Genomic DNA, 19,743 nt, shown 5'->3' with positions numbered 1-19,743 from the left:
GGTAAGTGTTGTTTTGTCAAAGTAATAATAAAATGTGATCATAAATAAAGAAGTTATGGCAATTTAAGCAAAATGTTCAATTATCTAAGTGTAAAAGGGGCCATAATTATGTAAAAATGCTTGATACAGTGGTCTGCTCGTTTAAAGGTTGGGATCATGTTGGTAAACAAGTATGCAACATATAAAAGCAATATGTCAAAGGATATAGGAAATATTTGGGGTAGTACGCAAACTTTAACATAGATTTATCAATAATATGCATATTCTAAGTATAAAAAGGGCAATAATTATGACAAAATGCTTGATAGAGCTGTCTGCTCTTGTTTATAGGTTGGGGTGATGTTGGTAAATAAGTATGCAAAATATGAAAGCAATATGTCAAGGGACAATAAAAATAAATGGGGTAGTACGAAAACTTTATCACTTGCTGCATATTCTAAGTGGAAAAGGGGCCATAATTATGACAAAATGCTTGATAGAGTTGTCTCCTCTTGTTTATAGGTTGGGTTCATGTTGGTTAACAAGTATGCAAAATATGAAAGCAATATGTCAAGGGACAAAGAAAATATTTGGGGTAGTACTTTAACATTTGCACGCCAAGGCACACGGACACGCCGACGCCGGGGTGAGTAGGATAGCTCCACTATATATATTTCATATACATTTATAAGATGATCTTTCAAAAATAAATAAAATGAAAAATAAAAATTACTTTTTTTTTGGGGGGGGGGTCACTCTGAGGGGGCAGGGGGGGGCATGGGGATGGTTTGGGTGGAGTCTATTGTAGTATGTCAGGTAAGAGTTGTTTTGTCAAAGTATCAATCAAATATGATCATAAATAAAGAAGTCATGGCAATTTTAGCAAAATTTAATTATTTAACCTTGAGTCAAGGTCATTCAAAGGTCAAGGTAAAATTCAACTTGCCAGGTACAGTACCCTCATGATAGTATGAACGTATTTGAAGTTTGAAAGCAATAGCCTTGATACTTTAGAAGTAAAGTGGATGAAAACACAAAATTTAACCATATATTTAAAGTTACTAAGTCAAAAAAGAGCCATAATTCCATCAAAATGACAACCAGAGTTATGAAACTTGTCTTGTACAGTCTCCTTGTGATGGTTTGCGAGTGTTCCAAGTCTAAAAGCAAAAGCTATGATACTTTAGAAGTAAAGTGTACCAAAACACAAAACTTAACAAAATTTTCAATTTTCTAAGTATAAAGGGGCCATAATTCTGTAAAAATACCAGTCAGAGTTACATAACTTTGCCTGCACATTCCCCTTATGATAGTAAGTGTTTCAAGTATGAAAGCAATAGCTTTGATACTTTAGGAATAAAGTGGACCTGAACACAAAACTTAACCAAATTTTCAATTTTCTAAGTAGAAAAAGGGCACATAATTCTGTCAAAATGCACACCAGAGTTATCTCACTTGGCCTGCCCAGTCCCCTCATGATAGTAAGAAAGTGTACCAAGTTTGAATGCAATAGCTTTAATACTTTATGAGAAAAGTGGACCTAAAAACAAAACTTAACCGGACGCCGACTCCGACACCAAGGTGATGACAATGGCTCATATTTATTTTTCAAAAAACAGATGAGCTAAAAATCGCTTGTTTTATCTGAATGCAGGAAATCATTTGTCTTCAGATTGAAACATATTTGAAAGTCTCTCTACTGTAATATACCAAATCATGAAATTTTTTCTTTCCAGTCTCTCTACTGTAATATACCAAATCATGAATTTTTTTCTTTCATTACAAATTAATACATTGACAAAACATGTTTCATTTCAAACAAGACGGCCATGATGGGCCTAGAGCAACCACCTTAGTTCAAGGCCACCTTTGTTGAAGAGGTACAACAATTGCAGATGATTTGAACAGGTGACACACTTTTTAACAAGAGTTTATATGCCTCTATTAAGTGAATTGGCGCATTGACACTGTCTGAACATAATGCAGCTTAACACACATGTATTGTAACACAGGAGTCATTGATTTTTAATGATCCTTTTCTATGAGAAAAGTTAGGCGGTCCAAGAGACAGCTGTATCACCCCCCGTGATTATTTTGACACACTCAAAAACCTTTAGCAAGAACAAGTTGCATAGCCCCATAGTGTTTGTAAATATTTTATTTCCAAAATTCACACTATTTTATTGCATTAATTTCTCGCAAAACGAAACGACCTAAGGCTCCTTCTCTTGCAAAAAAGCAAATACACAAACACCTTTAAAACAAGATGACCCAAATACAATCCCAACCCAGATTTCAACAAGATAAACATTCTGACCAAATTTCATAAAGATTGGATGAAAACTGCAACCTCTATTGTCTATACAAGATTTTTCTATTATTTGACCTAGTGACCTAGTTTTTGACCTAGTGACCTAGTTTTTGACCATAGATGATCCAAATACAATCCCAACCCAGTTTTTATCAAGATAAACATTCTGACCAAATTTCAAAAAGATTGGATGAAAACTGTGACCTCTACTGTCTACACAAACAAATTCTTGACGGTTTTTCTATAATTTTGACCTAGTGACCTAGTTTTTGACCTCAGATGACCCAAATACAATCCCAACCCAGATTTCATCAAGATAAACAATCTGACCAAATTTCATAAATATTGGATGAAAACTGCCACCTCTATTGTCTACACAAGGTTTTCTATTATTTGACCTAGTTTTTGACCTAGTGACCTAGTCTTTGACCCCAGATGACCCAAATACAATCCTCACCCAAATTTTATCAAGATAAAGATTCTGACCAAATTTCATAAAGATGGGATGAAAACTGCGACCTCTATAGTCTATACAAGGTTTTTCTATTATTTGACCTTGTTTTTGACCTAGTGACCTAGTGTTTGACCCCAGATGACCCAAATACAATCCCAACCCAGATTCCATCAAGATAAACATTCTGACCAAATTTCATAAAGATTGGTTGAAAACTGCGATCTCTATTGTCTACACAAAGTTTTTTTTTATTATTTGACCCAGTTTTTGACCTAGTGACCTAATTTTTGACCTAGTGACCTAGTTATTGACCTCAAATGACCCAAATACAATCCCAACCCAGATTTTATCAAGATAAACATTCTGACCAAATTTCATAAAGATTGGATGAAAACTGCAACCTCTATAGTCTACACAAGGTTTTTCAATTATTTGACCTAGTTTTTGACCTACTGACCTAGTTTTTGACCACAGATGACCCAAATACAATCCCAACCCAGATTTCATCAAGATACACATTCTGACAAAATTTCATAAAGATTGGATGAAAACTGTGACCTCTACTGTCTACACAAGCAAATTGTTGACGGACGCACACACGCACACATGCACATACGGAAGCCGGACATCACACAGTCACATAAGCTCACCGTGTCACTTTGTGACAGGTAAGCTAAAAAAAAAAGTCGCTCGCGCCACACTGTTTGTGAATATTTCAAACTAGTGTACATTGGAGGCCACACTTAGAATCTAACTGGCAACAAGAACAGTCATAAACATGGAAAGCCTTGCACATACCTCCAGTAAGCACCAGTTGAATAGCCCCAGTGTTTGTGTCTATGTCGAGCTCCTGAACGTTATATGCCACTGCAGTGTCTTTGGCCAGACGAATGTCACGATCCTTAACATACTCAACACCTGCACTACCATTGGCTTTCAGAGGCTGAAAAAGAGATTTCAATTTAGTTCATACTCAATCTGGAAAATCAGGGTTCAATTCTTGTAAAAAGTGTCGTCCCAGATAACCTGTGCACACAGGCCTATCAGAAAAGACACCACCTTAACTGGAATTTTGCGCAGAAGGGATGTTCTTTTTTTTAAAAAAGCCAAAAGTGTCATACCCTGATTAGCAATTTTTCTGACCTTGACCCTATAGGCCCCAAATGCAATCCGCTGATTAGCCTGCATGCAAGCTACCTACCCACAATTCCAGTGCAATACCTCCGTCAAAACTGATGTTATTCAGTGGTAAACGTTTTTACTCTCCTGAGTAACAGTGACCTTGACCATGTGACCTTTACCCAACTAGCCCCAAATAAAATCCTTAAGTTAGGGCTCTAAGCAAGCTTGCTATATCCACAGATGTATTCAAATTTATCATTGACAATTTAAGTTATTTGAGTGTATACCATCTGTTTAACATTGCCTACCCGCCTGCCATACCCAAATATTATAACCAGGATTCTGAGTTTGTTACGACTTGTGTCATGACTAGACTTTGACTTCCAACAAGAATAATCTGAAACGAATAGGCTTCCATCTATAAAATAAATGTATTGACTTACAGCTGCTTTGGCAATTGCCTCCAAATCTTCATCTGTGACTCTGTGAATTGTTCCACCATCAGGTAAAAGTGCCACGCCTGACAATATTAAGAAACAAAGAGCCTTGCTCTAGAAAAACAGGGCTTAATGCATGGTGTTGTCCCAAATTAGCCTGTGCAGTCCACACAGGCTTATCAGGAAGGACACTTTCTGTATATATGATTTGTTTTGTTAAATGGAAGTCTCTTCTAGACAAAAAACGAGTCTAGGTGGAAAGTGTCGTCCCAGATTAGCGTGTGCACACTGCACAGGTTTATCTGAGTCCACACTAAATAACATAGGAGAATTTATGCCCGGTTTTCATAGAGCAATGCTCAAATAAATGTACGTGTTTTTTGCATGTTTCAAAATGGCAAATTCTAAATTATGTTCAGTGTCATATGATAAGTTTACTTTTAATATTGTCATGTTATTAAGGTCTGCATATATATTTATTTTATATTATAATATGTACTTCTTAATGACCAGTTGTAAACACATACAGCATACTAGCTATTATTAATGGACCATCATTTTTTTGTTAATTTTGTGGGTAGACCAAATAACTAATTCAATATACCAAAGAATAAATATACACAGTGTTTCATTTCTTTACAAACAAATTAACATAGGCATGAAACACATTAAGGTTCTATGTATTCAAAACACAGCCTGTTTTTGTTTCACAATATTCCAGCACAATAAAGATACTGCACAAAAGAAACCACAAGTACTGCTCACTTAGCAAAAACTTGACATTTAGCTAACACTTGATATTTTTGCCAAACACTTATGCTGTAATGCGGTAGTGATATGCAGGCTTCTAGACATGTGTAGGTTATATGCAGGGGTTATACTGTTGTTTATTTACTCCATAACATTTGTATATGTGTATGTATGCATATAAATGAATATATTTATATACATGCGTGACTGTGCGTGCGTGCGCACGTGCATGTGTTTTGGATGAAAAGATGTGAATATAAATCATTTTGCTCTACCACATGGAAAAACTGTATAATGTTGTACCATGCTATTGTTAAGCATTGTTCACCACAATATGTTTACATTCTATGCCAACCATTTGTGCAAGCACCATTGTCATGCATGGATTGTAATATATTTGTATATGTGTCAGGGGCCGGAGATTCAGATAACGTTTACTTTGTTAAGGTAGAATATTAATGCTGAGTGTAATTGTTGAAAGCATTCATGGCCAGTGAGTGAAGCGTGTTGTTCAAGATGTTGTTTATTCAACAGAAAACTTGCAGCAGATCATAATCAATAACTGCAATTTAAAATTAATGATGGGTGATCAATACCTGATTGAAATAGTTTAGCTCATTTATAACAGACACATGAAACATATTTCTTTGTTATTGACTGTTTGTGATTAACTTCATTTACTTGTATAGATTTATTGTGTCAATCAAAATTTGTTAAATTCATTGACATGTGATTTCTGACATACTTCATAACAAAGGAAAGTTAATTGGCATGCAATTAAAAGGCCGTTTACTTCTTAACAATGGACTCTTAAAATGGCATGGTTTTGTAGAATGAATCATCAACCCAAAGATCTTGGTTTATATTCTGTATGTGTACCACTATTTCATACTACAGTTTAAGTCTACTTAGTGAAGTGACAAACCCATACAACTTTCATTTTGGTATGAACTACAACAATTTCCAGTTTAAGCAACTGAACAATAATTGTGGAATCTGTAAACTCAATCCTTGATATGGCACAACTGGTTGATTCAGTTTTCAGAGTGTAACCAGGTAGAATTTTCAATAATTCTATCAGAGTAGTAAATAATCTACCTTTGACCACTGTGACCAAATGTCATAGTTGACTGACTTTAAATCAACTCATTCAGGTGACCACTGTGACCAACTACAACAGTTGATTGATTTTAAAACCTGTTCAGCCAGATTATTTTTCCCTCTGTTTTGCACTGTGTTCTGAACAGTCAAAGGGTCAGCAGTCAGTTTTTGCTTGAGCTGCAGATTTGTATATCTTCATTTGTATTAATTCTAACCAGTTTTAACCATTACGAGTCAGTGAGACAAGATTAGCAGACAGACTGATGTAAAAGCCCAAATCACATTTGGGCTTTAAAAGTCTTGATCCAGTCTACAGGGAATTGTGTTACCCAACAGTGTTTCATCATGAACATTTTCTTATGAACACTATTATAAACTTGAATACAATATTATTGAAAGAAATTGTTTTAAGTTTTATATACTGGCCATAATGAAATTAGACATTGAACCCAACCAGAAAGACACTATATTACAAGAGCATATTATTACCTCAATGTATACAAATCTGTTAAAAGGCTCTGCTAAAGAGAACTTATACTTTGTATGATAGGAGCCTTGCTCTGGGAAAACAGGGCTTAATGCATGAGCGTAGTGTCTTCCCAGATTAGCCTGTGCAGTCCAGTCCAGAGAGGCTAATCATGCTTTCAGTGTATTTTTTCGTTTACGGAAGTGTCTTCTTTGCAAAAATCCCCTTTAGATAAAAAGTCTCATCCCTGATAAGCCTGCGCAGACTGCACAGGCTATAATCTTTGACAGAACTTTTTGCATATGCACTAATCCCCATTATCCCAGAGCAAGGCTCATAAAGTCTGGAATATTATCAACTGTACCACAACTTATCTCACCTGATATCAGACATAGAGAGTTCCAGCGAGGCTCATAAAGTCTGGAATATTATCAACTGTACCACAACTTATCTCACCTGATATCAGACATAGAGAGTTCCAGCGAGGCTCATAAAGTCTGGTATGTTATCAACTGTACCACAACTTATCTCACCTGATATCAGACATAGAGAGTTCCAGCGAGGCTCATAAAGTCTGGTATGTTATCAACTGTACCACAACTTATCTCACCTGATATCAGACATAGAGAGTTCCAGCGAGGCTCATAAAGTCTGGTATATTATCAACTGTACCACAACTTATCTCACCTGATATCAGACATAGAGAGTTCCAGCGAGGCTCATAAAGTCTGGTATATTATCAACTGTACCACAACTTATCTCACCTGATATCAGACATAGAGAGTTCCAGCGAGGCTCATAAAGTCTGGTATATTATCAACTGTACCACAACTTATCTCACCTGATATCAGACATAGAGAGTTCCTCTTGTCCTTTCGTATCTGCCTCACATAGGGATGTTCCATGTTTATATGCCTGTATCAAAAACAACATAATTGTCAAAATTTGGCAGAAAGAAACCTGGCATTACTTCTGCTGAAGCATGGAATCAACTGAAGTGTAAAATCTTGTTAGTCTCATCCTCCTGACAATAATTAACACTTTACCACTTAGAAAAGTATTTTAACGCATTTGTAGTCCCTACAAAAGTTATATTTAATTAAGTTTAGGCTTCATTTCCAACCCTTAGATACTGATGAGCAGCAAACAGCATAAAACCTGAACAGACTGCGAGTTACATGCATTACTCGCAGGCTGTTCTGGTTTTATGCTGTTTGCACATAGCCACTTTCACTTTGCTTCCAAGTGGGAAAGAGTTAATACAATCTGCACCTCTATTGTTGTTTGGGGGTCATATATGGACTGCACAGGCTATTCTGAGACAAAACTTTACTCACATGCATTATTCATGGCTTTTAAAGAGCGCGACTCATATAAATGACAAAGTAAGTTGTTAAACCTTTCCCATTCAGAAGCAAACTGAAAATGGCTATGTGCAAACAGCATAAAACCTGCACAGATTGCGACTTACTCGCAGTCTGTTCAGGTTTCATGCTGTTTGCTGCTCATCAGTATCATAGGGTTGGAAATGAAGCCTTTAAGACTTGAATCTGAGTGGTAAAGGATTAATTGACAAGTTAAGCTTGAACCCACTTGCTAAGTAATCAATGTGTCCACCTATTGCTAAGTTCTTCAATGAACCCACCTATTGCTTAGTTCATCAATGTACCAACCTATTGCTAAATTCACCAATGTAACCACCTACATGTATTGCTAAGTTTATCAATGTAACCACCAATTGCTAATTTCATCAATGTACCCACCTATCGCTTAGTTCATCAATCATGTCTTGTTCCCCCAGTTCTTGCTTCTTCACGCTACCAAATTTGATATCCAGAGTGATGGTGTCATTGGCATCAAGTTCCACATCTGAAAATCAGGGACTATTTTTACAAAGTCAAATCAAAGCTTAGAGTACTAAGGCTGTATCAATTATAACACGACAGTCTTGTCAACATCATCTGTGATCATAATTATTTTCATTTTTTATTCTTATTTTTTATTTTCATTATTTTCATAGGTTAGTTTTAGTATTAAAATTAATAATACAAGTTGTAGTTATTATTAGTAGTAATAATTATAATTTTTAGTTAATACAAATTTATTATTAAAAGTATTATTACCACCATTCGTTACTATTATTATTTCTAATATTACTATAACTTATATCATTAAATAAATGGTTAATAAGTATTTCCATTATTAAATAAAGGAGTAAAACAACTGGAAACATTAAAACTATTTGATGTTAGTGCTAGCAAAGCCCCAAGAGATTTAAACTAACAACAAGAGGGCCATGATGGCCCTGAATCGCTCACCTGACTAACCAAGTACAATCCCAACCCAGTTTTCCTCAAGATAAACATTCTGACCAAATTTCATAAAGATTGGATAAAAACTGTGACCTCTATTGTCTACACAAGGTTTTTCTAATATTTAACCTATTGACCTAGTTTTTGACCCCAGGTGACCCAAATACAATCCCAACCCAGATTTCATCAAGACAAACATTCTGACCAAACTTCATGAAGATTGGATGAAACTGTGACCTCTATTGTCTACACAAGGTTTTTCTATTATTTGACCTAGTGACCTAGTTTTTGACCCAAGATGACCCAAATACAATCCCAACCCAGATTTCATCAAGATAAACATTCTGACCAAATTTCATAAAGATTGGATAAAAACTGTGACCTCTACTGTCTACACAAACAAATTGTTGACGGTTTTTCTATTATTTAACCTAGGGCCCTAGTTTTTACCTCAGATGACCCAAAAACAATCGCAACCCAGATTTCATCAAGATAAACATTCTGACCAAATTTCATAAAGATTGGATAAAAACTGCGACCTCTATTGTCTAAACAAGGTTTTTCTATTATTTGAACTAGTTTTTGACCTAGTGACCTAGTTTTTGACCCCAGATGACCCAAAAACATTCTCAAGCCAGATTTCATCAAGATAAACATTCTGACCAAATTTCATAAAGATTGGATGAAAACTGCGACCTCTATTGTTTACACAAGGTTTTTCTATTATTTGACCTAGTTTTTGACCTAGTGACCTAGTTTTTGACCCCAGATGACCCAAATACAATCCCAACCCAGATTTCATCAAGATAAACATTCTGACCATATTTCATAAACATTGGATGAAAACTGTGACCTCTACTGTCTACACAAACAAATTGTTGATGATTGTTCAATTATTTGACCTAGTGACCTAGTTTTTGACCCCAGATGACCCAAATACAATCCCAACCTAGATTTGATCAAGATAAACATTCTGACCAAATTTCATAAAGATTGGTTGAAAACTGCGAACTCTATTGTCTACACAAGGTTTTTCTATTATTTGACCTATTATGTGACCTATTTTTTGACCTAGTGACCTAGTTTTTGACCCCAGATGACCCAAATACAATCCCAACCCAGATTTTATAAAGATAAACATTCTGACCAAATTTCATAAAGATTGGATGAAAACTGTGACCGCTACTGTCGACACAAACAAATTGTTGACGGACGCACGCACACACGCACGCACACACGCATGCACACACAACAGACGCCGGACATCACACGGTCACATAAGCTCACCATGTCACTTGGTGACAGGTGAGCTAAAAAACAATACATAATATAATTCTCTTAGCACCTTTAATGCCCAACCACACACATTTAAAAAGGGGAAAATATTGAAACATGAGGGTGGGGGTAAGTGTCCACTTTTAGGCACATATCATGAAAAATATGTGTTAACCCTTTCCCGCTCATAATGATACGCACTTTGACACGTCTGTAGCCCCTAACACAATCAAATTAAGACCTTACCATATTAATGTTTTAAAGGCTTAAATTTTATTCCTTAGATACTGATGAGCAGCAAACAGCATGAAACCTGGACAGACTGCGAGTTACTCGCAGGCTGTTCTGGTTTTATGCTGGTTGCACATAGCCATTTTTACTTTGCTCCTGAGAGGAAATTGGTTAACAGACTGACCTACCGATGATTTCTTTGCATATTTCTGCTCCAATTTTCCCTTTAAGGGACAGTTTAGAAGTGCGGTTGAATTCTTGAACGAGGTCAGTAGTTGTCATCTTGACATTCAAAGGCTTTCTATCCACCATCATATCTGTCAACTGAAATGCAAACATGTGGTTATTATTTTACAACATATTCCTTCATACCTTAGAATGGTTCATAAATTGGCTTTCTACACTAGTAACAAACAAGAAAACAGCCCAAGAGCCCAAGTAATACATTACTAATGTTGCTATACATGTAGTGTAGCTTGTATAGTGACTGTCTAGCGACTGGGAGGACACAGGTTTAATCCCCACTGTTGAACCATTCTTTCCATGTCCCACAAATATACGAAGTTCTGGGTCAACCCAGGAAACAGACTCAAGCATTTCAATATGCCTCGAGAGGCTTTAGATGCATTCAGCTAAAATATACAAGTTAAAACTACTGTTAATTCTTGCTTTGAAAATTACATTAACACATAGTGTTTGACAATGTATTTAAGTTGTAATTCTTAAAAGATTTTATGCCACTCTAGAGTCAGTTGCAAAAATAATGGGTTATAAATTAAAAAACAACAAAACTTAAATCATGCATCTTGATATCTAGTAAAGTAAGGATTGCCTTCATTAATAAAACAGACCAAAAACAGGCATGTAATGGCCTTGCTTGCCAACCATCAGTTGTTGTTTGTTGAATTGCTGTTGTTAATGTATGCAATCAAAATCATAATTTCAAAAAGCTATTCACTGCTATCAGGGGTCTAGCGAGTGGGCAAAACAGGCTATTTGACGCTCAAAAGCTGCCAAAATAGCTTTTCCTTACGATGAAAGCCATGTTGAAATTGCTGAAAAGTTTGAGAGCCAATTTACAATAGTCTGTCAATTATGTTTGCCCAACTAAAGCTCGCCTAAAGGCGAAGCGTCATTGTATTGGAAATTCTATTTTTCATTTTGAGTTGTTGACAATATTTGTTTTGTATGTTTTGGGACTTTGAGCAACACCATTTCTAACTGGGAAAAATTGTTTGATCTGGCTGAGGATAATCTTCGTGGTCATCACTTGAAACTAAGAGGCAAGAATTCCAAAAGCAATGTAAGACTCAACACCTTTAGTCAAAGATCAATTCATTAGTGAAACAGTTTGGAAGAATCAACAATAGCTGCCACAAGTGTTAATCAATTTAAATCGTTGCTAAATTCTTAGAAATGGAACATTAAAAAGTTTAACCCGTCTGTAAATTAGTTAATTTTAACAATAAATATTTACTAAGCGCACTCTAGAGAAGTTTTAACAAAATAGTACATATCAGAGAGAGATTCTAAAGAAGAGACCATTTATCAGAGGGGCCATTACAGCATAGCTAATTTACGGCCCGACAGTCCAGGTATCTAGGTATACAAACTGTAGTGAAGTCCTTTTAGCTACATGTAGCATATAAAGAAAAGAAAATGTAAGAAGGATGACTTTGTTGTTATGAAACAGATTATTGCCAGTAATCTTTTAAATCAAATTTTACTATAATCTGACATCTATGATGCAAATGTCACATGTTATTTATCTTTTAAATCATAATGCATCAATTTAATTCAAACTGTGATCTGCTATGCAAATGTACCATTTCTCCAAAAAAAGTTGCCACTTCTCCCTAGCTAGAACCCTGGCAATTCAAAATAATAAAAAAACTATTGAGTTTAAAATGCTTTACAATGTTATTTTAGTTACAACAAGAGCAAATGACACATCATACCTGAAACTCTGAAGGACGGAAAACAGATTTCTCCCAAAAAATGAACCTTCGGCGTTTAGATTTTAGTACAACTTGAAACATCTTGACGTTGTCTTTTTCATCGAGGCTAGGAGTGGCATGCAGAGTTGTCTTTCCTATCGATTTCACAAACTGCTGACAGGCTGCAGTGAACATGTTGATGGTTGATGACTCCCCTCTGGGCATGTAATAGGTGTCTGTGGTTAACGACCTGTTCCTCTAAGGTTGTGTTCCAACAGAATTTACCTCAAAACATCTACAAAAAAAGAAGTTCAATATATTAAGTATTAAAACAAAATTAAATGGTTTGTCATGAAAAAGACTTTTAGATAAGCCAGGGGTTTCAATTGATTTAAACAAACATGTGTAAAATGACCACATGCTTGAACATTTAATGTTAAGGGGTCAAAGGAAACTTTCAGTTTCAGGGGTCAAAATACTGAAGTCCAGAGTTGTTTCATACTTGAAAAGGAATTTTGTTTGTAACAGCTTCCAGAAATGTTTGTCCATCATATATGAAATATGAAGTAACACAATGTATTTTTGGACAAATTAATGCATTTTTAATGTTTAAACAAATTATTTTGATAATTTTTATCCTTACAGTTAGTGAAATTAAGGAAAATTCAAACAGAAGATAAAACAACAAAAGACAAAGGAAAAAGTTAGACAAGGTTTAATAACTGTTCTTGCCTAAACCCTCCGCAAGTAAAGTTGACATGATGACAGGGAACCAAATAAGTGAATACACAAATACAGATGTTATTTGAAAACAAGAGCACCGCATAACAGGTGCCACGCTCTGGCTTAGGTGCTTGACAGATTTTTTTTTTTTAGGTGACAATGACCTTGGCCTTTGACCTAGTGACCAAAAAATGGGTGTGGCGTGTAGAACTCATCAAGGTGCATCTACATATTAAGTTTCAAAGTTGTAGGTGGAAGCACTTTGATTTTAGAGCCTATGTTAAAGTTTTATATTCGAGGTCACAGTGACCTTGACCTTTGACCTACAGACCTAGTGACCAAAAAATGGGTGTGGCGTGTAGAACTCATCAAGGTGCATCTACATATGAAGTTTCAAAGTTGTAGGTGGAAGCACTTTGATTTTAGAGCCTATGTTAAGGTTTTAGCATGACGCGGACGTCGGACGACGAGCTGGCTATGACAATACCTCGGGTTTTCTCCGAAAAAGCCGAGCTAAACATGATTAATATAATTGTTTTCACAAACCATATAAATTACACATATGATGCACATTTTCATTATTTTGGATAAATTAACAAGAATTCTTAAGAAAGTAACATATAAAACCACTAATACTATACTAGTTCAACTGTAAGGCTCTGGTCCACATATATCCCTTATTATCATAGTATCGGTCCTCCTCATCTTATCGTGCCTTTGACGAAAACCCCTCAAGAAATGCTGGACAGAACATGTTTTTCCATTTTTAGAAGTTTTAATTTATTTATGATTGTTACAACGATGTTTCTCATGATTTCCGGTTTTCATTTGAAAGTAGGTCATGTTTATTCCAGGGTGATGCTTTGATTTTTAATCACATAACACGCAATAATGTTAGTTTGTTTATGGATTAATAGTAGCTTAATCAAATGTTTTATATGCCGCTTATTTTTTTATAAAATGTAAAAATAGTTTAAGAACAACATGAGCAAGAGTTTCGTTTTTCCATTAAGTTAGGCCTAAATTAAAATTAAGTTTGTTTGCCCTTTACAGACCGACCCACTTTTTACCCCCAGACCCAAAAATTATTATTGCGATTTCTGAAAACGTATTTTTTTTATTTTCGTATTTTTCGCCGATCATAAAAGATCACAATAGAACATAAAAATTATCTTCTGCAAAAAAATTCCCTTTGGCAAATATTTATGTGTAGATTTATGTTCTTAAAAAGGTACAACTGTCACTTCATGTCATAGTGTCATTTTGACATCTGGGAGAAAACTTGGTATAAAAGGCAGCGCAAAGTACAAGAGGCAATCATATATATTGCTGAATAAAACTCTGACTTTATTCCATTGTTTTATCTCCAGGTAAGACATTTTGTATTATTGTTGTTTAAAATATAATAACATTTCTATCATTATTGTTTAAATGTAAAATGCTTGTTCTTCTATTTGGCAGTGTTATACTTTATGCAAAGAAATTTCAGTGCGTATTTATTTATTTGTAAGTTAATTAACACAATTAACAATTGGACATATTACATTTTCACTGTTCATTTATGTTACTCTTTTTATGAATATTTGTTCATGTTATTTAAAGTGCATATTTAGATTGCAAATAGAATATACAGCAACTATACTATTTTCAAAATATATTAATGTTGGTGTCTGCAATTATTGTATCTGTAATGATAAATAATTAGTAATAAATTTTACGTATCAGATATTGTTTTCATAAAGTTACTTCTCACAGCAAAGTGAGTTCTCACCATAAAAGCTAATTTTCCCTAAAATGTATATTTATTATGAGAAAATGTTAAATTACTAGAAATAGAATACATATTGTTTTATGTTGATTCTGTGTACTTGTTATATATAGAAATCATATATATTGCTAAATAAAACTCTGACTTTATTCCATTGTTTTCTCTCCAGTGTATCACTCGCACAGCACCTCCTTATACAGCAAACGCGTCGCAGCATAAAACAGCTCTTTAGAATATAAAAATGCTGTCAAACATGAACTTAAAAGCAATTTTAATTCTGTTCCGTATAATCATATTTATAATGCTTAATGTTTCCCAATTTCATGGTTAATCACGCTATTTTTCCCAATTTCATGGTTAATCGTGCTAATTTTCCCAATTCAAACGGCACAGGCTGTAAGAAATAAAAGCAAACAAAAATCACTATTATATGCAAGAAAACAGTAAACAAGATATGGTTAAGCTGCATGTACATAGGGCTTCGTACACTGCAACAGTGCTTTAATAACAGTGTTTTAAATATTAATAGACTTTAATGGTATTAAAAATATAATTTCTCAAATAAAATAAAATAATTTTCCTACCTACCTATCCACCTGTAAAATCTAGGGTCGGTAAAGGGCAAACCATCAATATTTTAAGTGTGGCCTTACTTTTTTAGAACAAGCACAAGCGCATAGTAACAAATCTTAGCAACCAATAAAAAGGGGCGGGGGGAAGGGGGGGGAACTTCCCAAATTTTAGGGTAGGGGTGTTTCCCACTGAGCATTCCGAAATGTGACCCATTTTTATACCGGAACTGTGATAAAGTAGACCCATTTTGATACAAGATTTTTGAAAAAGCATACCCATTTGTATACGATACGATTGAGAAAGTGGACCCATTTCAATACAAGAAGTTTGATAAACTGGACCCATTTAAATACTAGAATTTGATAAATTAGATACATTTCATACTAGAATTTTAATCTCTTTCATATCAATACAGTATACTTATTGAATTTGCTATTATATCTTTCCCGCTACTGAAATTTACTTTTTGATACCCATTTATATACAAGAATGACATTTATCATACCCATTTTGATACTGATTGACCTTTTCGACATTATTTTAAGGGAGACAACTCTGAGTGGATTAAGTGAGGTCGGGGGGGGGGGGGGGGTACTCGATCAGCATGCAGTGCGTCTGCATAGAGTTCTGTGTTGATGCAATTATAATTTCCCAATAATTTGCAGATATAACTTATATGGTATGATTTTTTTGTAATTTGTTATTAGCTTAGTATCTTTGATTTAATTGTAGTTCATGATTATGCTTTATTTCGATTTTATTGTGTTTAAAGTAGGTAAAATCGAAACATGCCAAAAGCGGGTGGGGTATGGAAAAATATATTATTTGTTAAGTTTGGGCAAATTAGAAGTTTGATTACCTTTGGTAAAATACTTTTCTTTGAAAAGAACAATTATTTTAAAACAGATAACTATGCTGTCTTTAAATGTTATTGAATGGTTTATTGTTATAACTTATAGAAACCTTTTTTTTCAGGAACATCACAGTGTCAACAGAAGTCAGAAACTGGAATACTGTATCTCATTCTGCATAAAGCTCAAGAATTCTACACCTGGAATGTTATTAACTCTTGCAATTAATATTATACATCACCACAGTTACATAACTATCTTCTTTGAAAAAAATAAAATAAAGATACTTCAGATGTGTGTCTTCTTCATACCCTTACATTAAAAAATATCCTACACATTCAGAAATATAATAAAATGGATGGTGGTTTAAGTTGCTACACATCCAATGTTGTCATGTAGTCATTTAAGATAACATGTGATGTGTTGAGATGACTATTAACACTGCTAAGAAAACATTTACTTCGAATTAAATAAAGTGTCCCTGGTCAAATGTCCATTGGCTAAATATCCATATTGGTGAAACTTTCAGCAGTATCACAGTCATCCTTTACTGGTTGTTTGTTGGGCTATCCCCATTAACTACCCGTCATGGCAGATTTGTTCAAAACAAGACAAGTATCAATGTTTGAAGAATTGTTATTGCTTTTACAGTCTTGACGCTAACCCCTAGCCCAACAGCCCGGGGCTAGTGAAATGTATTAAATTTGGGCTATTAAAATTTCCTGATTCATACAGTCGGGCAAGTGGGTATTTTAATCTGTTCTATTAATGCATAAAGATTCAGGCTAGTTGTTCAAAAATGCTAAAGTGAAGACTGCTTGTATATCCTGGTTAGTCTGAGACGTTCCAACAAGCAATAACTGTGACAGTCCAAATACTTGCTCATTAAAGTGTGTATAAAATTTACAGGAGCTTGTGTGTGTGTGTGTTTGGTACAAGCTCATCTCAAAAACTGATTTACTATTTAGTTTTTAACCTAATAGAAGTAAAACCTGACTGTAAAATGAATACTATCATTATAAAGATTTTGTTGTTGGGATGAAATATTATAAATTGTAATCCCTATGATTAACACAGAAAACATGAACCCAACGCTAATTCCTGTTGATGTAGCAGAGCCAAAAGACCTGGAAGTATAGATGGTTAATGGATGATGTTCCTTATGAAAGTACTAGTAGGTACTAGTTGGTTTGTCTGTTTGATACATCTAATAGTATATTTATTTTTTTTCATTAATAATATGAGGTTAACTTAGTTATCCTGCTCAGTGGTTGAATCTTCAGGAAATGTTAACATAAGCACATACATTGTATTTGATACATGTATGTCGGTGACCCTCGACTGCAATTTGGGTTACAGACAGGGTAGCTTAAGGTGTAATTATTTCTAAGAGATGAACCCGAGTTGAGGCTTAAACTTACCAACCCATGAGCGAGTCAGAGATCAGCACTCTACCGGTTTAGCTGGCCAGGGTAAGCTGTCGGTCAAAAGCTATTCATAGCGTAAGTTATAATGTTTGTATACCATACCAACAATAAATAAATATTGATTTGATTTGGGGGACTTACTTTTGCTTAATAATGATCTTAAATAATATTATAGTTGTCAACAATATGATTTTTATGTATTTTAATAACACAACAAGTTAGGCTTGCAACAGAACTAATAAAAATATATGGATTATTATACAATGTACAAATCAAACATATTTAACTTAAATTAGGCTTGCAACAGAACTAATAAAAATATATATATTATTAATTTATTATACAATTTACAAATCAAACATATTTAACAATCAAGCAGTCTTAGGTTTACTGAAATGTGCAAATACCAATTGGTTTTTATTTCTGAAAATTTAGAAAAATGAGCTAATATAAAAAAGGTTTAATTTTAATAAGTGGGTGTGTTTAAATTAACTTGCACTAAAAAATTATAAGAGTCTGGAGTTGTTTTAATTTCTGACAGGTTTCTGCACACCGTACAGTAAGGTATGATCATGTTATTTTTGTCAGTAGTTAATTACGGCGCCGTTAATTACAATGGTACTGAACTATTATCGAGCAGATGGTCGTTGAACGTTATAATAAAAATAAAGATTGCTTTTATTAGTTACAAATCGGCAATTTATCGCTTTTATTTTATATATAAAGTCAATATAGCGGATAGGTTAGGTGTGTATACTGTAGAGCAAATACTGGCAGAACCCCCCCCCCCCCCCAACCCTTAACCTTGCGTTATCTCGGCAGTCTTGTTACGCGTGATTTAACAATGTCAAAATCGTGAATACTTTCAAATCTATATGCATTTGTATACAAGCAAATTTCTGATTTCAATACCCATATCTATACTAAGATGCTCAAAACAATACCCATATCTATAATTTTAGTCGAAAAACACACCCCATAAAATCGGCACAACCCTATATACCCGTATATAGGAAGTTACCCCCCCCCCCCCCCCCTACAGGCTTTATAATAATGCATAAATTACCAGGTAAGGCACAGAATTATCGTATGTTCACAATACATCCGAAATATGCATCCGAATTTTTACTCATGGTCAATTGGGTCCGAAAGCAAAACAGATCGACGTCTGAATTATTTAAATATTGCCTTAATCGATGCGTTATTTTAATTGTACTTATAATAACTTTTAATTTCATACATTCATAATGATAATAAAAGCGAATTTTAATGAACATCTTACCAAGTTTCCACAGACCGGCGGCAACCAGGAAGTATATTCCGTGTTTTATATTAATTAAACCCTGTGCTATTTTTACCGAATTGAAACTGGGGTGCGCCCATTCTCCTAGCAGAGTTGTCGTTCGTGCCTATTCTTCTTCTTCTTCTTCTTTTATAATAATGGCTATGTTCAATACTAATACATTATGGCCATGCGTGGGGGGGGGGGGGGGGGGGGGGGGGTTAAAAGAAATAGATTGATAGGTTTCCCGAGTTACTCAATCCACTCAGGAAAATGCTATCAACAGTGATAAAAAAGGTGCAAAACCTAACACCTTAGCCCATAAGACTTAAATATATACATATACAACTGTGCATGTGGTGAGAATATTAGTCGAGTTAAAAACAGGATAAAAGGCGAAACACGTTATCTAAGGAAGGAACACTGATGTAGAAGCAATGATTTAAATCCAGGGATCGTATCAGCGCTGACTACATAAGATGGAAGTGTGTTCCATTGTACAACTGTTCTTGGAAAGAAAGAAAATTTGTGGTAATCAGCTAGCTGTACTTGGTGGTATTTGGTATGCCATGTGATGGTGATGGCGTGAGCGTTTAATGTATGGAGTGAGATAGTGAAGGGGATTGACGTCAACATGATTATATACTATTTTGAAGAACAAAATGAGTCTAGCTTGTTGTCTTCTTGATTGCAATGTATTCCAATTCAAATCCTTAATTATATTTGTGACCGTGCCCGGTGTCT

At 34.7% G+C, this 19,743-nt stretch overlaps 2 protein-coding genes and 1 long non-coding RNA gene across 5 annotated transcripts in view; 1 reads left to right on the top strand and 2 right to left on the bottom strand.

Moving 5' to 3' along the window:
- The window catches only part of LOC127847032 (uncharacterized), a 149,864-nt gene extending 142,497 nt beyond the window's left edge, over positions 1 to 7,367 (bottom strand). The window contains exon 1 of the mRNA XM_052378544.1: positions 7,231 to 7,367. The gene's annotated coding sequence lies outside the window, so the exon portion shown is untranslated. The remainder of the gene's footprint in view (positions 1 to 7,230) is intronic.
- The window catches only part of LOC127847029 (gasdermin-E-like), a 28,012-nt gene extending 8,916 nt beyond the window's left edge, over positions 1 to 19,096 (bottom strand). Inside the window, exons 1-7 of one of the 3 annotated variants that reach the window (XM_052378537.1) lie at positions 19,076 to 19,096; positions 12,397 to 12,670; positions 10,627 to 10,762; positions 8,384 to 8,489; positions 7,462 to 7,535; positions 4,310 to 4,386; positions 3,543 to 3,687 (exon numbers count right to left, since the gene is read on the bottom strand). In XM_052378537.1, coding sequence (XP_052234497.1) covers positions 3,543 to 3,687; positions 4,310 to 4,386; positions 7,462 to 7,535; positions 8,384 to 8,489; positions 10,627 to 10,762; positions 12,397 to 12,600 — 742 coding nt within the window. In that variant the 5' untranslated portion in view covers positions 12,601 to 12,670; positions 19,076 to 19,096. Of the gene's footprint in view, positions 1 to 3,542; positions 3,688 to 4,309; positions 4,387 to 7,461; positions 7,536 to 8,383; positions 8,490 to 10,626; positions 10,763 to 12,396; positions 12,671 to 15,011; positions 15,071 to 18,999 lie in introns of those variants that run through there. The other 2 variants (XM_052378538.1, XM_052378539.1) reach the window with 2 other exon arrangements.
- Positions 16,023 to 16,581, top strand: LOC127847035 (uncharacterized). Its single transcript, XR_008033793.1, has 2 exons — positions 16,023 to 16,118; positions 16,415 to 16,581. It is a non-coding gene; the product is annotated as an uncharacterized LOC127847035 (long non-coding RNA).
- Positions 19,097 to 19,743: the final 647 nt, after the last annotated feature.

This window comes from Dreissena polymorpha, chromosome 10, assembly GCF_020536995.1.
Source record: "Dreissena polymorpha isolate Duluth1 chromosome 10, UMN_Dpol_1.0, whole genome shotgun sequence".
In the NCBI taxonomy this organism is placed as follows: Eukaryota; Metazoa; Mollusca; class Bivalvia; order Myida; family Dreissenidae; genus Dreissena; species Dreissena polymorpha.
Note: the sequence above shows the minus strand (reverse complement) of the source record. Positions and strands in the feature narration are given on the sequence as shown.